The 18743-nt window shown below is 42.6% G+C and overlaps 3 protein-coding genes across 3 annotated transcripts; all 3 read left to right on the forward strand.

Annotated features, from left to right (window-relative positions):
* The first annotated feature begins 748 nt into the window (after positions 1-748).
* Positions 749-1663, forward strand: LOC128015203 (odorant receptor 131-2-like). Its single transcript, XM_052598868.1, has one exon. The coding sequence runs from the start codon at positions 749-751 to the stop codon at positions 1661-1663; it is 915 nt and encodes a 304-aa protein (XP_052454828.1).
* Positions 1664-10096: 8433 nt separating this feature from the next.
* Positions 10097-11011, forward strand: LOC128015204 (odorant receptor 131-2-like). The gene has a single exon (XM_052598869.1). The coding sequence runs from the start codon at positions 10097-10099 to the stop codon at positions 11009-11011; it is 915 nt and encodes a 304-aa protein (XP_052454829.1).
* A 2088-nt stretch (positions 11012-13099) lies between these two features.
* Positions 13100-14131, forward strand: LOC128015172 (odorant receptor 131-2-like). The gene has a single exon (XM_052598847.1). It carries the CDS (start codon positions 13100-13102, stop codon positions 14129-14131), a length of 1032 nt encoding a protein of 343 aa, XP_052454807.1.
* Positions 14132-18743: the final 4612 nt, after the last annotated feature.

Consider the following 18743-nt stretch of genomic DNA (forward strand, 5'->3'; position numbering starts at 1 on the left):
GAGTGGGTAGTTAAATTTGTTTAAAATAGTAAAAAAAATTATTTAAAATGTATGTGTATGAGCACATTTTATAGTTGCTATAACTGGAAATAAAAAAGCCCTGCGGTTTTACATGGATTTTAAAAGTACAGATATTCCTTGTAGTTTCTGAAGCAGTATGAGGTTACTCATTAGAAACTGCATATACTATACAGCCTATTAAAACCCGAATTACCGTTTGGAATAGTTTTAGATGCAGTCTATCAGGCCACTTTGCAGGACATTGTAATTTAAACTTCCCAAAAAAAAGCATCGAGGTCATGTAAACCTTGATCAAGCTTGCGTCATTTTAAAGGAGCTCATTAATTCAGCACAAATCCTCAGTTGTTCAGTTTGCCCTTCAGAGAGCACAACCATTGCACAATCATAGGGATAAATACAGTAGAGGCTATAATGCAATTCTCCGAGGTCAGAGTCCATAGGAATAAGGCAGGTCAGTTTATGAATTTCAGAGTCATCAAATTTGTGGAACATGTGAATGTCTTTTCGCTTCAGCATTATCTAATGAATATTGATGTTGTTTTTATAATGCTCATGTATTGTATACAGTACTTTAAGTGAGCTTGTATAACTTTATACTGATAACTGAAATACTGACATTGAGTGCTGCGACACTACAACATATTATTCCAATGATAGTGTACTTATCTAAATCTGTAAGTGATTTTTCCACTGGAATTCCACAGCTGTTGCAGGTCACTGGATCATAATGAACAGCACCATTCAGAAAGATCAGTTTTATGACTCCTTCATCAAGAACTTTATTAGTGTAGTCTTCAGCCTAATCATCAACTATATCAATGGGACATTTGTGCTTGTCTTCTTCAAAAGTTCTATTTTCTATAGTGACCCAAGATACATTTTATACACCCATTTGGTAATCAATGACATGATAATGCTGTCCATTTCTGTGGGCTTACAAGTCACAACATATGCTGTGGGTCCCTTCAGTCTCTCAGTTTGTTGTGTTGTTTTATTTGTTACCGTTATAGTCACCAAGAACTCTCCACTGAATCTGGCCTGCATGGCAATAGAGCGTTACATCGCCATTTGCAAGCCACTACATCACCCACAAATATGTACAGTTCGCAGGACATACATGCTCATCTGGTTCATATGGATTCTGTCAGCAGTGCCGGCTTTCAGTGATATATTCATTACATTATCAACTCGTACAGAAAGCTTTTTCTCTACTGCCGTTTTATGTCACATGGTGATCATTCGCAACACCTGGCAACACGTAGTCAATGATACTGTGTCAAATGTTGTGTATTTGTTATTTGTGTGGATTACACTGATTGTCACCTACTTTAAGGTTCTTTCTGCAGCAAACGCTGCGAGTGCAGATCGAGTGTCTGCTAGAAAGGGCCGGAACACGATACTGCTGCACGGAGGTCAGCTTTTACTGTGTATGATGTCCTACATCACCCCACTCCTCAGTACAGTGCTTGTAGATCTTTTTCCCCAGAGTCGAACAACCATTCTGTTTATTCTGTTTTTGTTTTCAAATGTTCTACCAAGGTTACTAAGCCCACTGATCTACGGGTTAAGAGATAAACAATTTGCTGAGCGTGTGAAAGTGTATTTTTGTTGCAAAAAGACACAGATAATACGAGTGACCTAATCTATGAACACAATATGTTTAATATTCACATTAAGCTTACTTGAATTGATCGGGATTTGATTCGGTGTGAATGTATATATGTGATATTTGTTAAATGGCTTCTTTAACTCCTGATGTGTGGTATGAAGATCTGAAATATTTTGTTTAGTCTAGATAACCTTTATGTTTTGCAGGTTGGGTATAAAATATAAAATTCAAAGCATAAGTGTCTGTTGTAGTTAAAGTCATATTTTTAAGTACTTGGTCTACCTATAGCAGGGATAGGCAACTATGGTCCTGGTGGGCTACTGTCCTGAGGAGTTTAACTCTAACCCAGGGAAGCCATGAACAGTTTTAAGGGGGGTATGCAAGACAGAAATTTGGGCCTCCTTCTTTCTGATGAATGTGTGTGTGGTTTGAGTGTATGTGTTTGATGTATATAAAAGAAACTGAAAGACACCGAATGAGAAAATTAAATAATGTATAACTCAAAGTAATAAAAATGTTTTTAAGGTTTTAATTTTAGTTCATCAAGCTGTACTTTCTTGTACCTAGAGACAAGGACAAAGAAAGGGCAGTGAAGAGCAGATTAGATTGTTTTGTGCTTTAAATGACTCTGGCTGATGTCATTGTCCACCACAAATTCACAGGGTACATTTCCCATAGTGTCATATGGACTATTAGATGAACTTATTTAGATTAATGTTATAATATTACTGCAAATATTTTTTTATTGCTCAATGGTTGCTCTTTTATAGCTCATAACTGAGACTTCCCAGCTATGTTTCGTTTAAAGAGATAGTTTACCTAGAAATGACTTAATTTAAAATTAAATTGTCATTTAAGGAGAAAGCAGACTCATTTTTTAAAGGGTTAGTTCACCCAAGAATGAAAATTATGTCATTAATAACTCACCCTTATCCTGTTCCAAACATGTAAGGCCTCCTTTTATCTTTGGAACACAGTTTAAGATATTTTAGATTTAGTCCGAGAGCTCTCAGTCCCTCCATTGAAGCTGTGTACGGTATACTGTCCATGTCCTGAAAGGTAAGAAAAACATCATCAAAGTAGTCCATGTGACATCAGAGGGTCCGGTGGAATTTTTTGAAGCATCGAAAATACATTTTGGTCCAAAAATAGCAAAAACGACGACTTTATTCAGCATTGTCTTCTCTTCCGTGTCTGTGTGAGAGAGAGTTCAAATCAAAGCAGCTGGATTTCCGATTCGCGAACGAATCATTCAGTTCACCAAATCAAACTGAATCGTTTTAAACGGTTTGCATCTCTAATACGCATTAATCCACAAATGACTTAAGCTGTTAACTTTTTTAATGTGGCTGACACTCCCTCTGAGTTCAAACAAACCAATATCCCGGAGTAATTCATGTACTCAAACAGTACATTGACTGAACTGCTGTGATGGACACCGAGCCGAGCCAGATAACGAACAATAAACTGACTTGTTCACGAGTGAAGAACAGGTTGCATCGGTGTTCGGATCACCAGTAGTTCTTTCGGACAGTTCGATTCAATAAACCAGTTGAAGAAAACGGTTCACCAGTTCTTTTTCGCTCGACATAATGGCGTCATTGGCGATGATTGCCCTTGATTCAAGCCTTCGGCTTACCTGCACCATAACACTAGCACAGAATCAGTTCAGAATCAATCACCAAAAGAATCAGTTCAGTTCAGACGCTCTGTGTGTCGGTCTGCTTCACGCTGAATCACACATGCGCAGTATCATCAGCTCCTCGGTTCACGAATCGGACACGTCTGACAGAAACGGTTCTTCACTCGTGAACGAGTCAGTCTATTGTTCGTTATCTGGCTCGGCTCGGTGTTCATCACAGCAGTACAATCAATGTACTGTTTGAGTACATGAATTACTCCGGGATATTGGTTTGTTTGAACTCAGAGGGAGTGTCAGCCACATTAAAAAAGTTAACAGCTTAAGTCTTTTGTGGATTAATGCGTATTAGAGATGCGAATCGTTTAAAACGATTCAGTTTGATTTGGTGAACTGAATGATTCGTTCGCGAACCGGAAATCCAGCTGCTTTGATTTGAACTCTCTCTCACACAGACACGGAAGAGAAGACAATGCTGAATAAAGTCGTAGTTTTTGCTATTTTTGGACCAAAATGTATTTTCGATGCTCCAAAAAATTCCAACGGACCCTCTGATGTCACATGGACTACTTTGATGATGTTTTTCTTACCTTTCTGGACATGGACAGTATACCGTACACACAGCTTCAATGGAGGGACTGAGAGCTCTCTGACTAAATCTAAAATATCTTAAACTGTGTTCCGAAGATAAAAGGAGCCTTACATGTTTGGAACAGCATAAGGGTGAGTTATTAATGACATAATTTTCATTTTTGTTCTTTTTTTATATTTGAATTTATATATTTTATATTTTAAATTTATTGCTGTCACACATTTTAACTTTATGAACTACAATATTTTCCTAAACTGATTAAATGTACGTCTCCATTTACACTGAATTATTACATTTGATCAATACATTTAAGTTAGAATAATAAGACACTATATGGTTTTTACTATTCGAATGAAATCAGTATCAACAAACTCCATCTGTCCACTGCAGAGGAAACACAGAAACTGTGCCATTTAGATGTATTTACTCAGACTGTTTAATGAAGATAGGTTCCATAAATTAATTTATTCAAAATTGAAAATGCATAAATAATGTTATTAGATTAATGTTTTACTTTTTTGACATACAAATAGGAAATGTTGGAAAAATGTAATGATACTTTTATGAAATTAAACCACTAGTAGGTGTTGACAAGTCACCGTCTTAATGAGTGAATCATTGATTCAACCAATTCATATAAATGGCTGATTCATTCAATAAATGAAGCAAGTAACCATTTTTATAAATGGCTCACTGAATCATTGACTTGTTCAAAAATGATGAATCATTTAGGAACGAAAGACTGTTGTGTGCTGCTCAGAGATGCGCGATTGCGCTGCTGTGGCTTTGCTTAATTCATAATGTGTCTAAAATGTAAGTCAGTTATATTACTTGTTTATTTAACTAAAGTTGTAACATTAATACATAAATATATGACCGTGGTTGCAGTTTTAACTATACAACCCTTATTATTTATTTCATTGTTTTTTAAATCATCATTACAAAAATAATTTTTAACAGTTTAAAATTATTTGTAATTATTTGTTTGTTGCATTCCACCAGGAGGGGAGAGTTAATGTAAAAGCCAATGAAAGTTTTATCATAGGTAGAATGCAAAATGTTTCAACACGCATTTCAGTCAAATGTAATTTTCAAAAAATTTCATTTTAACAGGCAACATGACATTTGAAGAAATTGTTTGAATATGATTCACAAGAACGAAATATAATTGTGCATTTAAAAATGAAAGACCTGTGTTAAAAGAAGCCCTTCACGCTGCTAAATTAATAAACACTATCAAAACTATATATAAAGATTTTATAATAATATATAAGATAGGGTAGTTAAATTTGTTTTAAAAAAGTAAAAAATTTAATTTAAAATGTATGTGTGTGAGCAAATTTTATAGTTGCTGTAACTGGAAATAAAAAAGCCCTGCGCGTGCCACGCAGCTGGCTACAGCTTCGAGTAGGGAAGCAAGCGCCGGCAGTGGTGCCGGGAGTAAGGCTCTGCGACGCAGCATCTCGTTCCCTCGACGTGAACTTGAGCTGCGTCAAGCGCTTTTGGGGAATAATGTGCCAACGCTGCCAGACTACCAAACCCCTGCTTAGTGTGTATCCGGAGAGCAGAGCTAAGGCGAGAGGACAGAAGAGCCAGGAGCGGCTCGCATATCGAGATTGTAAAATCTGGCGAATGTAGAGGGCGTGGACCACCCCGCAGCGTTGCAGATGTCCAAGAGGGACACACCTGCTAGAAAGGCCTTAGAGGCAGCCATACTCCGCGTAGAGTGAGCCTTGGCTCCCAAAGGAAGGGGAAGACCAGAGGACTCATAGGAGACGTTGATAGCCTCGACTATCCAACGACTAAGGGTCTGCTTAGAGGCAGGAGAACCCTTTTTAGGAGGACCGTAGCAAACAAGCAATTGGTCAGACTTTCTCCACAGGGCAGCTCTGTGGATGTATGCGTCCAATGCTCGCACTGGACACATACAGTTTAGCTTTTCCTGGTCTGGCTCCCGAAAGGGAGGAGGACAGAAGGCCTGCAGTACGACAGGTTGTGGTGTGACAGAGGGAACTTTAGGAACATAACCCGCTCGAGGGTATAAGAATGCTTTGGCCATACCAGGGGCAAAGTCTAGATAGTTAGGGGCCACCGAGAGGGCCTGGAGATCTCCAACTCCAACTTCTAGAGAAGTAATAGCCAGTAATAGGGCAGTCTTAAGTGTCAGATGTCTGTCTGAAATGTCTTGAATTGGCTCGAATGGAGCTTTGCAGAGAGCCTCTAACACCACAACTAAGTCCCATGGGGGAATACGGGACCGTACCGGAGGTCTCAGCCTCAGTGCACCTTGGAGGAAACTTGTAACTAGGGGGTGTCTACCCAGTGACTGATCATTGAAAGGGACGTGGTAAGCAGCTATGGCCGCCACGTACACCTTTAAGGTGGAGTGGGTTAACCCCGCAGAGAGCCTAGCTCCAGAACTGTACCAACTGGGTAGTTAACAGGGTCAAGGGGGCGATCTCTGCACCATGAAGTGAAGAGTTTCCACTTCAGGGTGTACAGTTTCCTCGTAGAGGGAGCTCTGGATTAGAGTAGGGTCTCAACAACCTCGGTTGAGAGACCAGCTGCTAACAGAAATCAGATCTGCGAACCATACTCGGCCCGGCCAGAATGGGGCTACAGATCTGCGAACCATACTCGGCCCGGCCAGAATGGGGCTACTAACAACAGACGGACCCCGTCCCGGCGTACTCTCGCCAGAACTTCCGGGAGCAGAGCGATGGGGGGAAAGGCGTACAGATGAAGCCTCCGCCAAGTCTGTGCCATGGCATCTAGTCCCAGTGGAGCTGGGTGAACTAGAGAGAACCAGAGGGGACATTGCGATGTCTCTCGAGTCATGAAGAGGTCCACCTGAGCTTTGCCAAATATTTGCCATATCTGCTTCACCACCTTGGGGTGAAGCATCCAGTCCCCGGGGCTCGGCCCCTGTCTCGACAGCATGTCTGCTCCCACATTCAATCTCCCAGGAATATATACTGCTCTTAACGAGAGGAGTTTGCCCTGAGACCACAGGAGGATCTGGTATACCAGCTTGTACAAGATGCGTGAATGCAGACCCCCCTGGTGATTGATATAAGAGACTACCGCTGTGTTGTCGGTGCACACTGACACAGGACAGCCTCTCAGGTCTGGGAGGAAATATTTCAATGCTCGATATACTGCTAGCATTTCTATACAATTGATGTGCCATGTCAGATGGCGACCGCTCCACAGACCGCGGGCAGGGTGGCTACTAATGACCGCACCCCAACCGGTGAGGGACGCATCTGTCGCTAGCATTACACGGCGACCAAGAGCTCCCAACACCGAGCCCTGATTCAAGAACCAAGGTTTCTTCCATATGTCTAAGGCACGAAGGCATCGCCGCGTGACCTGAATAGTTCGGAAAGGATTTCCCCTCGGGGAAAACCCCTTGGTCTTGAGCCACCACTGTAGGGGCCTCATGTGCAGGAGGCCAAAAGGTATCACGTTGGACGCAGCTGCCATGAGCCCTAACAGTCTCTGAAACTGCTTGACAGTGAGTGACTGGCCTTCTCTGACTCTCTTGACTGATGTGAGGATCGACTCGATCCGAGCAGGAGACATACGTGCCTGCATCGTGGTCGAATCCCATACTACGCCTAGATAGGTGGTTCTCTGAACTGGAGAAAGTACACTCTTCTTGGCCTTCAGTCTCAAACCCAGCTCCCCCATATGGGCGAGAACGACACCTCGATGTCGAACAGCCATCTGCTCTGATTGAGCTAGATATAATTTAGAATGCGGATGCCCTGCATACGGAGGGGTACACGAGCCGCAACTACACATTTTGTGAACGTGCGGGGTGAGTGTCACGGCGCGGTAGAGACGGCGCCGTGGAAAGAGCAAGGTCTGGGTCCAAATGCAGGGAAGAGACACTTTATTATAAAAAGAACAAAAAGGCCAACAAGGCAAAACAAAACTGGCATAAACACAAACACTGGGAAACCACACACAACTCGAGGAACACTATAGAAACACAGAATAACATTTACAAGTACAATTAATCCAGGCAGGACGAGTGGTGGGAGAGAGGAGAATATATGTAGGTGAACAAATGGGAATCAGCTGTGTGTGTCTAAGTGAGTGAGTGGATGCAAAACAGGTGTACCGAGTGAACCAGGTGTATTGTGAATGATGAATGAGTCCGGGAGATGGGGAAGTGTCGCCCTCTGGTGGTGAGAGGGAGGAACACCGGGTCCGGACTCATGACAGTGAGAGTGCAAGGCCAAAGGGAAGTACTTGACATTGATAAGCTTTGCCCCCGAAAGCGAACCTCAGAAACTTCCTGTGTTGTGGAAGGATGGATATGTGGAAGTATGCGTCTTTGAGATCTATTGTGACAAACCAGTCCTCGGATCTGATTTGGGCTACAACCTGTTTGACAGTGAGCATTTTGAACTTCAGTGACATTACTGAGAGGTTTAATTGACGTAAGTCTAAGATCGGACGCAACCCACCATCCTTCTTTGGAACTATGAAATACCGGCTGTAAAATCCGGATTCCCTGTCTAGAGGAGGGACCACCTCGATGGCCTCCTTCCTTAATAGGGTATTCACTTCTTGTTCCATAACCAGAGCCTGCTGGGGGCTGACGACTGTTGGTGTAACCCCATTGAATCTCGGCGGTGGATGGCCGAACTGAATAGAATAGCCTCTTTCTGCTGTGTGTAGGACCCATTGAGATACATTTGGCAGTAGTTTCCACGCTGCTCGATAATGTACTAAGGGAATCAGTCTCTCGAGACTGATCTCTGGTGTAAGAGACCCCCGAAGGGGAGGCAAGCTTCCCAGCTCCGCTACGCTCACGTGCGGAAATAACTGGGAGAAACGCTCGCGGAAGACCGATGCGCCCTGAAACACTGGCAGGGTTGGCTGACCGGCCTCCAGAGGGCACCGGGGAGAGACGGGCACCGTATAATGAGGTGGACACCGCTCTACCCCAGTAGGGGCTACCCTCGAGGTCACTGGAATTCTGGCGTCAGGACCTCTTCATCGAGGACTTCCTAGCTTCGATTACAGTACGAAGATCAGATTTTAATCTATGAGCCCCTGACTCAGAGCATTTAGACCCTCGGTCCCGACGTGGGGGAGCACGAGTGGTGACGCTCTGCTTTTGAGCCTCGCGGTATGAGGAGCTAGCTAGTGGTGTGAGTATCTCCCGTCCAGATAACCCACAAGAGCGACGAGGGAGGAAACTCTGGAACGCTCTGCTTGCGTGCCTCCTCCCTCGAGAGCCGACTCAGCATGCTTCGACCCCAGGCAAACCACGCATAAATCATGTGTGTCTCCAGCCGTGATGTAGCGCTGGCATGGAGGAACACACAGTTTATAGCACGATTTGGATTCGCCCTTCACGTGTCTGGTCTTTGCTTTAGACTTTGGCATTTTAGTCTACTGGTACTGAACAGACAACAGTAAATAAGACTTACAAGACAGACTTATGAACATGCACACACAGAGCGCTTGCTGAAAGACGCGAAGCTGAAGCCAGCTGCGTGGCACGTGGCTTTAGCTTCCTGGTCGCTACGTCACCCCGTCCGTGACATCATGCTCTTCCATTGAACTGATTGCACACGATATTCAGAATTGTTCTTGCCAAAGGCGTTCCCCAAAAGCTAACTGCATATACTATATAGACTATTAAAACCCGAAAAATTACCGTTTGGAATCGTTTTAGATGCAGTCTATCAGGCCACTTTGCAGGACTTTGTAATTTAAACTGCCCAAATAATCAAAAAAAAGCATCTAGGTCATGTAAACCTTGATCAAGCTTGCGTCATTTTAAAGGAGCTCATTAATTCAGCACAAATCCTCAGTTGTTCAGTTTGCCCTTCAGAGAGCACAACCATTGCATAATCATAAGGATAAATACAGTAGAGGCTATAATGCATTTCTCTGAGGTCAGAGGCCATAGGAATAAGGCAGGTCAGTTTATGAATTCAGAGTCATGAAATTTGTGTAACATGTGAATGTCTTTTCGCTTCAGCATTATCTAATTAATATTGATGTTGTTTTTATAATGCTCATGCATTGTATACAGTACAGTACTATACAGTACTTAAGTGAGCTTGTATAACTTTATACTGATAACTGAAATACTGACATTGAGTGCTGCGACACTACAACATATTATTCCAATGATAGTGTACTTATTTATATCTGTATGTGATTTTTCCACTGGAATTCCTCAGCTGTTGCAGGTCACTGGATCATAATGAACAGCACCATTCAGAAAGATCAGTTTTATGACTCCTTCATCAAGAACTTTATTAGTGTAGTCTTCGGCCTAATCATCAACTATATCAATGGGATATTTGTGCTTGTCTTCTGCAAAAGTTCTGTTTTCTATAGTGACCCAAGATACATTTTATACACCCATTTGGTAATCAATGACATGATAATGCTGTCCATTTCTGTGGGCTTACAAGTCACGATATATGCTGTGGGTCCCTTCAGTCTCTCAGTTTGTTGTGTTGTTTTATTTGTTTCCGTTATAGTCACCAAGAACTCTCCACTGAATCTGGCCTGCATGGCAATAGAGCGTTACATCGCCATTTGCAAGCCACTACATCACCCACAAATATGTACAGTTCGCAGGACATACATGCTCATCTGGTTCATATGGACTCTGTCAGCGGTGCCGGCTTTCAGTGATATATTCATTACATTATCAACTCGTACAGAAAGCTTTTTCTCTACTGCCGTTTTATGTCACATGGTGATCATTCGCAACACCTGGCAACACGTAGTCAATGATACTGTGTCAAATGTTGTGTATTTGTTATTTGTGTGGATTACACTGATTGTCACCTACTTTAAGGTTCTTTCTGCAGCAAACGCTGCGAGTGCAGATCGAGTGTCTGCTAGAAAGGGCCGGAACACGATACTGCTGCACGGAGGTCAGCTTTTACTGTGTATGATGTCCTACATCACCCCACTCCTCAGTACAGTGCTTGTAGATCTTTTTCCTCAGAGTCGATCAACCATTCTGTTTATTCTGTTTTTGTTGTCAAATATTCTACCAAGGTTACTAAGCCCACTGATCTACGGGTTAAGAGATAAACAATTTGCTGAGCGTGTGAAAGTGTATTTTTGTTGCAAAAAGACACAGATAATACGAGTAACCTAATCTATGAACACAATATGTTTAATATTCACATTAAGCTTACTTGAATTGATCGGGATTTGATTCGGTGTGAATGTATATATGTGATATTTGTTAAATGGCTTCTTTAACTCCTGATGTGTGGTTTGAAGTTGTTTAGTCTAGATAACCTTTATGTTTTGCAGGTTGGGTATAAAATATAAAATTCAAAGCATGATACTTTTATGAAATTAAACCACTAGTAGGTGTTGACAAGTCACCGTCTTAATGAGTGAATCATTGATTCAACCAATTCATATAAATGGCTGATTCATTCAATAAATGAAGCAAGTAACCATTTTTATAAATGGCTCACTGAATCATTGACTTGTTCAAAAATGATGAATCATTTAGGAACGAAAGACTGTTGTGTGCTGCTCAGAGATGCGCGATTGCTCTGCTGTGGCTTTGCTTAATTCATAATGTGTCTAAAATGTAAGTCAGTTATATTACTTGTTTATTTAACTAAAGTTGTAACATTAATACATAAATATATGACCGTGGTTGCAGTTTTAACTATACAACCCTTATTATTTATTTAATTGTTTTTTAAATCATCATTACAAAAATAATTTTTAACAGTTTAAAATTATTTGTAATCATTTGTTTGTTGCATTCCACCAGGAGGGGAGAGTTAATGTAAAAGCCAATGAAAGTTTTTCATAGGTAGAATGCAAAATGTTTCAACGCACGCATTTCAGTCAAATAAAATTTTTATGCAATATTTCAAACCTTTAACCCACTTGGGGAAATCAAACCATGGCAACAGTTTGACTGATCTCAGGTCATAAATAAAGACAAATATCTGATCTCGTAAGAATGTACACAGAGTGATCGCAAAATCGAAAGTCAACCTGTTCTTGTATGTAATATATATTTATATAATTATTATTATTATTTTAATCTACACCTACCCCAACCCTAAACCTAACCTTTACAATAATGAAAAAATAGTAATTATTGTTGCACAGTGTGTTGTACAACAATAACCTAGTAGATTTTGCTGTATGCCATCTAGCATTAACCCAGAGGATGGTTTGAAAAGTTTTCAATCTGTGCAAACTCTTGTCATGCGTAGTCCAGTCAACGGACTCACATATTGATCAATAATATAAAATATACAAGTGTGTGATTATAATTAATAAGTGATGTGAGTAGTAGCAAAAATATTTTAGTTGAGCTGTTGACCCCAGCTATAGCACATGATAAAATGAGGTGCATGTGATGTGCATTCAGTTTCTGTCTGGTGTTGAGGTTATTCTAATCTATTCTACTGAATCCCAAATAAGTGCACCACACACACACACACACACACAACCAAGTCAATGTAAAGTCAAACACAAGTGTTTTTCAAACCAGCTGTCACGATCCTGCATGACATTCGAAGCTTCAAACATCATCAATCACATGCTATTGTCATTTCAAGCATTGGCACAGTGTGTCATACAATAGTGCTTTGAAAAATTCGTCAGAGCATCGAGCCTCGCATCAATAGTCCCACTAATTATTTATAGATTTCACATAAGAGAGAGATGCATGCACAATTGAACCACACATATGCACATCTGACAAAAGATCATGGATTAATTGTTGGACAGTTTCTATGCAACATTTCATCAAAGAGGCCCCTGGTTTAATGGCACAGACAATTAAAGGTGACTCTATCGCCCCCTTGAGCACTGAGGTTTGTTAGCACCACTGCAAAACAAAGGCGCATTTTAAGTATCATTCATGAGCTTTTGCATATTTTAAATAAATTGTTATTTAATAATTTTATGCCCATCTCGATATTACCAGCCTGTGATCATACTTGGGGCGTCCTGCCTCTCTTTCTCCCTCCCCACGTGCTGTCTCCTCTTCCTCATCTGAAGTATTTAAACCTGTTCATTTTTAAATCTGGAGGCAAATCAATCGACTACACAATTTGAGAAGGTAAGCACTACAAAAGGTTTTTGCAATGCTGTATTTTGGAATTCATGTGTTGCTAATAACTTCTCACTCTTACATACTCTGTGTATCTATTTTATCTTCAGATCAGATGACACAGATGGAAAATATTCATCCTTCTGCTTGATGGACTTCACAAAGTTGTGGACATTATTTGGAGGAAAAACAAAAACAACAAAAAAGCTAAGAAAAAGGAGTCACAGATACCGGTGCAAAAGGGCAATGAATTCTACAATGTTTCAGTACACCACAGCAGACAGAAATGCAGAAGCTTTTGCAAAAATTTTCACAACTGTTCTTCTTGGTATCATAGTAAACTGCGTCAATGGAATTTTTGTTTTCACATTCTTCAAGAGTTCAGTTTTCTACAATGATCCAAGATATATATTGTATGTTCACATGGTTCTCAATGATATGCTCTTGGTTTTTTTCAGTGTAAGCCTTATTGTGATGACTTATGCATGGCCAAAGGTTCCTCTCCCGTTCTGTGTATCACTTCTAATAATATCCTCAACTACTCATAAGAACACTCCTCTGACTTTGGCCGGTATGGCTGTTGAGCGTTCCATTGCCATCTGCAAACCACTGCATCACCATCAGATCTGCACAGTGCGCAGGACATACATCCTCATCTCTCTGATTTGGGGTGTTGGAGTTTTACCTGTACTGGCTGACTTGATTCTCCTTTTAGTTGTTCGCCCTTTATCTGTTTTTACAACAAGTGGTCTCTGTAGTTCAACTAATGTTTATAACACGCCGTACCATGTAGAACAGAGCAAAATTACACATGGGATTTATACATCTGTTGTGTGGGTAATTCTTGTATTCACATATTGTCGAGTGCTGATTGTGGCCAGAAGGGCCTCCACTGAGAAATCTTCTGCAAATAAGGCCCAAAGCACCATCCTGTTACATGGAATACAGCTTCTGCTGTCTATGATGTCCAATATTACTCCTGTAATAGACAAGATTTATGCCAATGTTGTTCCTACACTACGGTCAAATATCAGCTTTTTCAATTATCTTCTTACAAACTTATTACCGCGACTGCTTAGCCCCCTTATTTACGGTGTTCGAGATAAAACATTTTTCAAATACATAAAAGGACTTCTTTCATGTAGATTATTAAATATGAAAGTTGAATCAATCAAGCAGTGAGCTAAAAATGCATCATCAGACAAGCATTATTAGTAATTACTGTCAGCCCTTACCTGTCACTCCCCAATTTCGGTATGGACACACAAATGAAATACCCAAAATAAAAAGGTTGTTGCTCATCAGTTTTTCTTACTAGATACATAAACAACATATGTTCACAAAGCTGACACTTCAAAGTTTACTGTTCAAGAACCAGAATTACTCAGACTGTCATGATAATAAATATATATAAGCTCAAACATGAAAACAAAAATAAAAATATTAAAAACATTTTTAAATGTATAAAAAAAATTGTAGTAGGATATGATTTTAGAAACACAATGAAGCTAATCTCACAAACTGTAAATTTTGTGTGTTTTTATAGAAGGCTAATAAAAGGCTGTGTTGTGTAAGTGTTTTTTTGTAGTGTTCCTGTTGCTCAAGTGGTAGAGCATTGTGTTAGCAGTGCAAGGTTGTTGATTTGATTCCCAGGGAACACATGCTAAGTAAAAATATTAGCCTGAATGCATTGTAATTCGAAATGGATAAAAGCGTCTGCTAAATGCATAAATTTATTTGTTTATTAAAAGGGTAATAAAATAGATTTATGACCCCTGTAAGCACTCCTGGTGACTATTATCAAATTTTTGGTTAAGCACTGCCCCATTCATTATTCTATTGTTCTTACGAAACGAGCCCTTCACATCGGCCAGGTATGACACAAAATCCTCATTATTCTTTTATTATTATTCTTTTGTTTTTATTCCGCCATTATTAGCCTTTGTTCTGGTATTTCATGGTTTACCAAACCACATTGCTTCAATCCCAGTATACATTTACCCCACTATTATCAAAAGTCTTACTATAAAAATACTACAAAACATTTTCTTACGACCTTACGTGACTATGACAAAATGCATTATGAAGAAGAACCACACCTGCTATGTAGCTGCATTAGAGCTAACGTTAGCATCAAGCTACATAAGACAATTTGTGAAATTATTAGTACACTTTGACTCAAAACTCACTTTTAACCCTGAGTGAGTGTTTGTTATAACTTCATTTTGCGATCTCATGTGGAATTTGGTTCCTCTTCAGTAACTCGAGCTGCGTCGAGAACGTTTGGGGAATGCGTCCAGCGTGACGTCTCTGAATAACATGTATAATCAGTCCAAAGGAAGGGGTGAGACGTCATAGGCGGGTGACGTCAGAGACCAGGAAGCATAAAAGCTTGAGCGGCGAAGCCGGTAATCAGCCTTGTGTCTTCAGCAAGCGCTCTGTGTGTGTGTCAGTCGCTATCTGTTTGTGAGTCTTATTTAGTGTCGTTTGTCCACTGATAAACTCCATTGTCAAAGATTCAATCAAGTGAAGTTTTGGGCGAGAGCAGGCAGCGTTCAGGCTGTGTGTTTTCCCTGCCAAAAAAAAAAAGAAAAGGGTAGGGACACACGCAGCTTGTGTGTTGTCTGCTTTAGAGTGAAGCTCGCAGTGTCAGCTCTCGAGGGAGTTAACAGCTGAAATGCGAGCCTTTGCTTCACTCTCAGAAGGCTCTCTTTGAGGAGAGAGCTTTCACTGGTGTTTCTTGCAGTACCAGCCCCGCTTTTGCCGAGGCGAAGCGGTGGTTGTGCTCGCGGGATTCGCTTTCGGATCTGCTGGGAGGAATGTAAGACGGGCAAGTCCCTATCTTCTTTCTTAGCCACCAGATCCGGCGCCCGCTCTCGGGGGTCGGAAGCACGCGTTTGCGGTACTTTCTCCCCGATGAGAGGGCACAATGCGCTGCCTGTCTTTCTCTGAGGAGATTAATGTGGAAAGGTGTCGATGAGCTCGCCAGTTGCACAAGCACCAGTCACACAAGCATATTATGACCCAATATTAATATAAGCAGCATTAATTAAGAGCTGAGCTCACACAGTAAGCTCTTGAGAGGCTGATTATTCTTTTCTCGCTGTTAAGCGCTCCGCTCTTGCTGGGCACGCTCCGAGGAGTGTGTCTGCGCTTGCGATCTTGTGGTCAAGGTCTCGCTGGTGCTGAGGCACGGCGGAGACCGCGATAGCGGGAATCGCACATGATCTGGCGAACGGGTTGGAGATGATGTTGTTTGTGTGACTGAGTAGCATAAAATAAATAATAATATATATATATATATATATATATATATATATATATATATATATACTACATGCACTGCCGAGGCAATGCATGTATTAAATTGTTTCATTTTTATGTTTTTTTCTACACCAGACCGTGTTGACTAGTCTGGTTGCTGAGTACATTTAATTCTAAGGAATAAAATGACATTTATCTGACTATGTGAAGTTAGATGTACAGGGGCTCTAGGGATGTAATTTCTTGTGTGAGAACACGTGTGTACGGCTCTTCCTCTGAGGAGGTTGAGGCGGTTAGGGGCTGCCGGGCGGAGCAGTCCCAACCATGTTCCAGCTCCTCGTGCCGGTGGTGTCACTTTTGTACTCCGCAGATGTACAAAAGTTTTCGCTGGATAGACTTCATCATAACGTCCTGATGCCTAGGCCTAGGACGTTTTGAGGGCCAGCTCCCTCTGGGGAAGAGTGGTGTACACTGCATTACACGGTGCCCGTCTCTCCTCAGTGCCCTCAGGTGATCGTTCTGCCAACCCTGCCGGTGTTCCAGGGTGCAGTGATCTCAAGCGAGCTCTTCTCTCAGTTACCACCCGGAAACGTAGCGGTGCTGAGAGGCTCGCTACCTCTACGGAGGTCTCTAGAGCAGCTAGTACGGTCGTCCCCTGCCGATCCACCGCTTCAGGGCACCGAGCTAGTGGCTCTAGGCGCACCAGAAGCCAGTCTCGTGAGACTGGTTCCCTTAGGAGGTCACATGGCGGTCTGGGAGCCCCTGCCAAGTGTATTTCATGTGGTCCTGCCCCAAGCAGGCTCTGGTCTAGTCTTCCTAGCAGACGATGTGGGTCTGAGGACCGTCGTTTTTAGGAGACTTCAGCTACGAGAGTCCTGATGCTGTGGCTCAAGACCTCGGAGGGTTGGGGAAGAGCGGTGTACACCTCATTACATGGTGCCCGTCTCTCCTCAGTGCCCTCAGGAGATCGATCTGCCAACCCTGCCGGTGTTCCAGGGCGCAGCGGTCTCCAGCGAGCGCTTCTCTCAGTTACCGCCCGGAAACGTAGCGGTGCTAAGAGGCTCGCGACCTCCTGGGAGGTTTCCAGAGCAGCTAGTTCGGCCGTCTCCTGCCAGTGCGCTGCTTCAGGGCACTGAGCTAATTGCTCTGATGCCACCAGAGATCAGTCTTGACAGGCTGATTCCCTTAGTAGACTATTTTGCAGCGTGAAACTACTGCCAAATGTGTCTCAGTGGGTCCTGCACACTGTAGTGAAAGGCCACAGAATCCAGTTCTGGTGGGCCCCAAGCAGTTTCTGGTAATGGAACAGAAGTAAACTCTCTCTGAGGACGGAGACCATCGATGTGGTCCCTCCTTGGGTTGCAGAGTCCGGGTCCTACAGCCGGTACTTCACTGTTCAGAGGAAGGATGAGGTGTTGTGTCCTTTTCAAGATCCGTGCCTTTTGAACCTCTCAGTCAGGGGACTGAAGTTTAACATGCCTGCATAGGCCAAGTCTGCGAACTGGTGTGTCACGATCTATCAAAAGATGCAATTATCTCCATCCTTCTTCACTGGAAGTTCCTGAGGTTTGCTTTTGGGGGCAAAAGCCTACCAATACGGATCTTCCACTGGCCTTGCACTCTCACCCCACACTTTCACGATGCAACTACATTGACGATTGGTTGATATCAGCTCAATCTGAGCAGATGACGGTTCGGCACCGAGGTGTCATTCTCACTCACATGAAAGAGCTGGGGTTAAGACTCAACGCCAAGGAAAGTGGGCTTTCTCCAGTTCAGAGAACTACTTATCTGGGCATGGTGTGGGATTCGACCACGATGCAGGCACGTATGTCACCTGCTCGGATCAAGTCGATTCTCACTGCAGTCGCGAGAGTGAGAGAAGGCCGGTCACTCACTGTCAAGCAGTCACAGATATTGCTGGGTCTGATGGCAGCTGCGTCCAATGTGAATACTATTAGCCTGCTGTACATGAGACCCCTACAGTGGTGGCTCAAGACCAAGGGGTTCTCCCTAAGGGGAAACCCACTTTGCATGCTAAAGGTCACGCGGCGCTGCCTACGTGCCTTGGATATGTGGAGGAAGCCTTGGTTCTTGTCTCAGGACCCGGTGCTGGGAGCTCCTTGTCGCCGCGGGATGCTAGCGACGGACGCGTCCCTCACCGGCTGGGGTGTGGTCATGTTTGGCCACCCTGCCCACGGTCTGTGGAGTGGTCGCCATCTGACATGGCACATCAATTGCATGGAGATGCTGGCCATGCTTCGTGCACTTTGTTATTTTCTCCCAGACCAAAGAGGTCACCATGTGTTGGTGCGCACCGACAACACAGCGGTGGTCTCTTACATCAATCACCAAGGAGGTCTGTACTCACGCCTTTATACAACCAGCGTACCAGATCATTGTGTGGGCCCAGGAAGAATTCCTCTCATTCAGAGCAGTTCACATTCCTGGGCATCTTAATATGGGAGCAGACATCCTGTTGAGGCAGGGGCCGAGGCCCGGGGAATGGCGGCTTCACACCGAGGTGATG

This window comes from Carassius gibelio, chromosome A6, assembly GCF_023724105.1.
Source record: "Carassius gibelio isolate Cgi1373 ecotype wild population from Czech Republic chromosome A6, carGib1.2-hapl.c, whole genome shotgun sequence".
Classification (NCBI taxonomy): Eukaryota; Metazoa; Chordata; class Actinopteri; order Cypriniformes; family Cyprinidae; genus Carassius; species Carassius gibelio.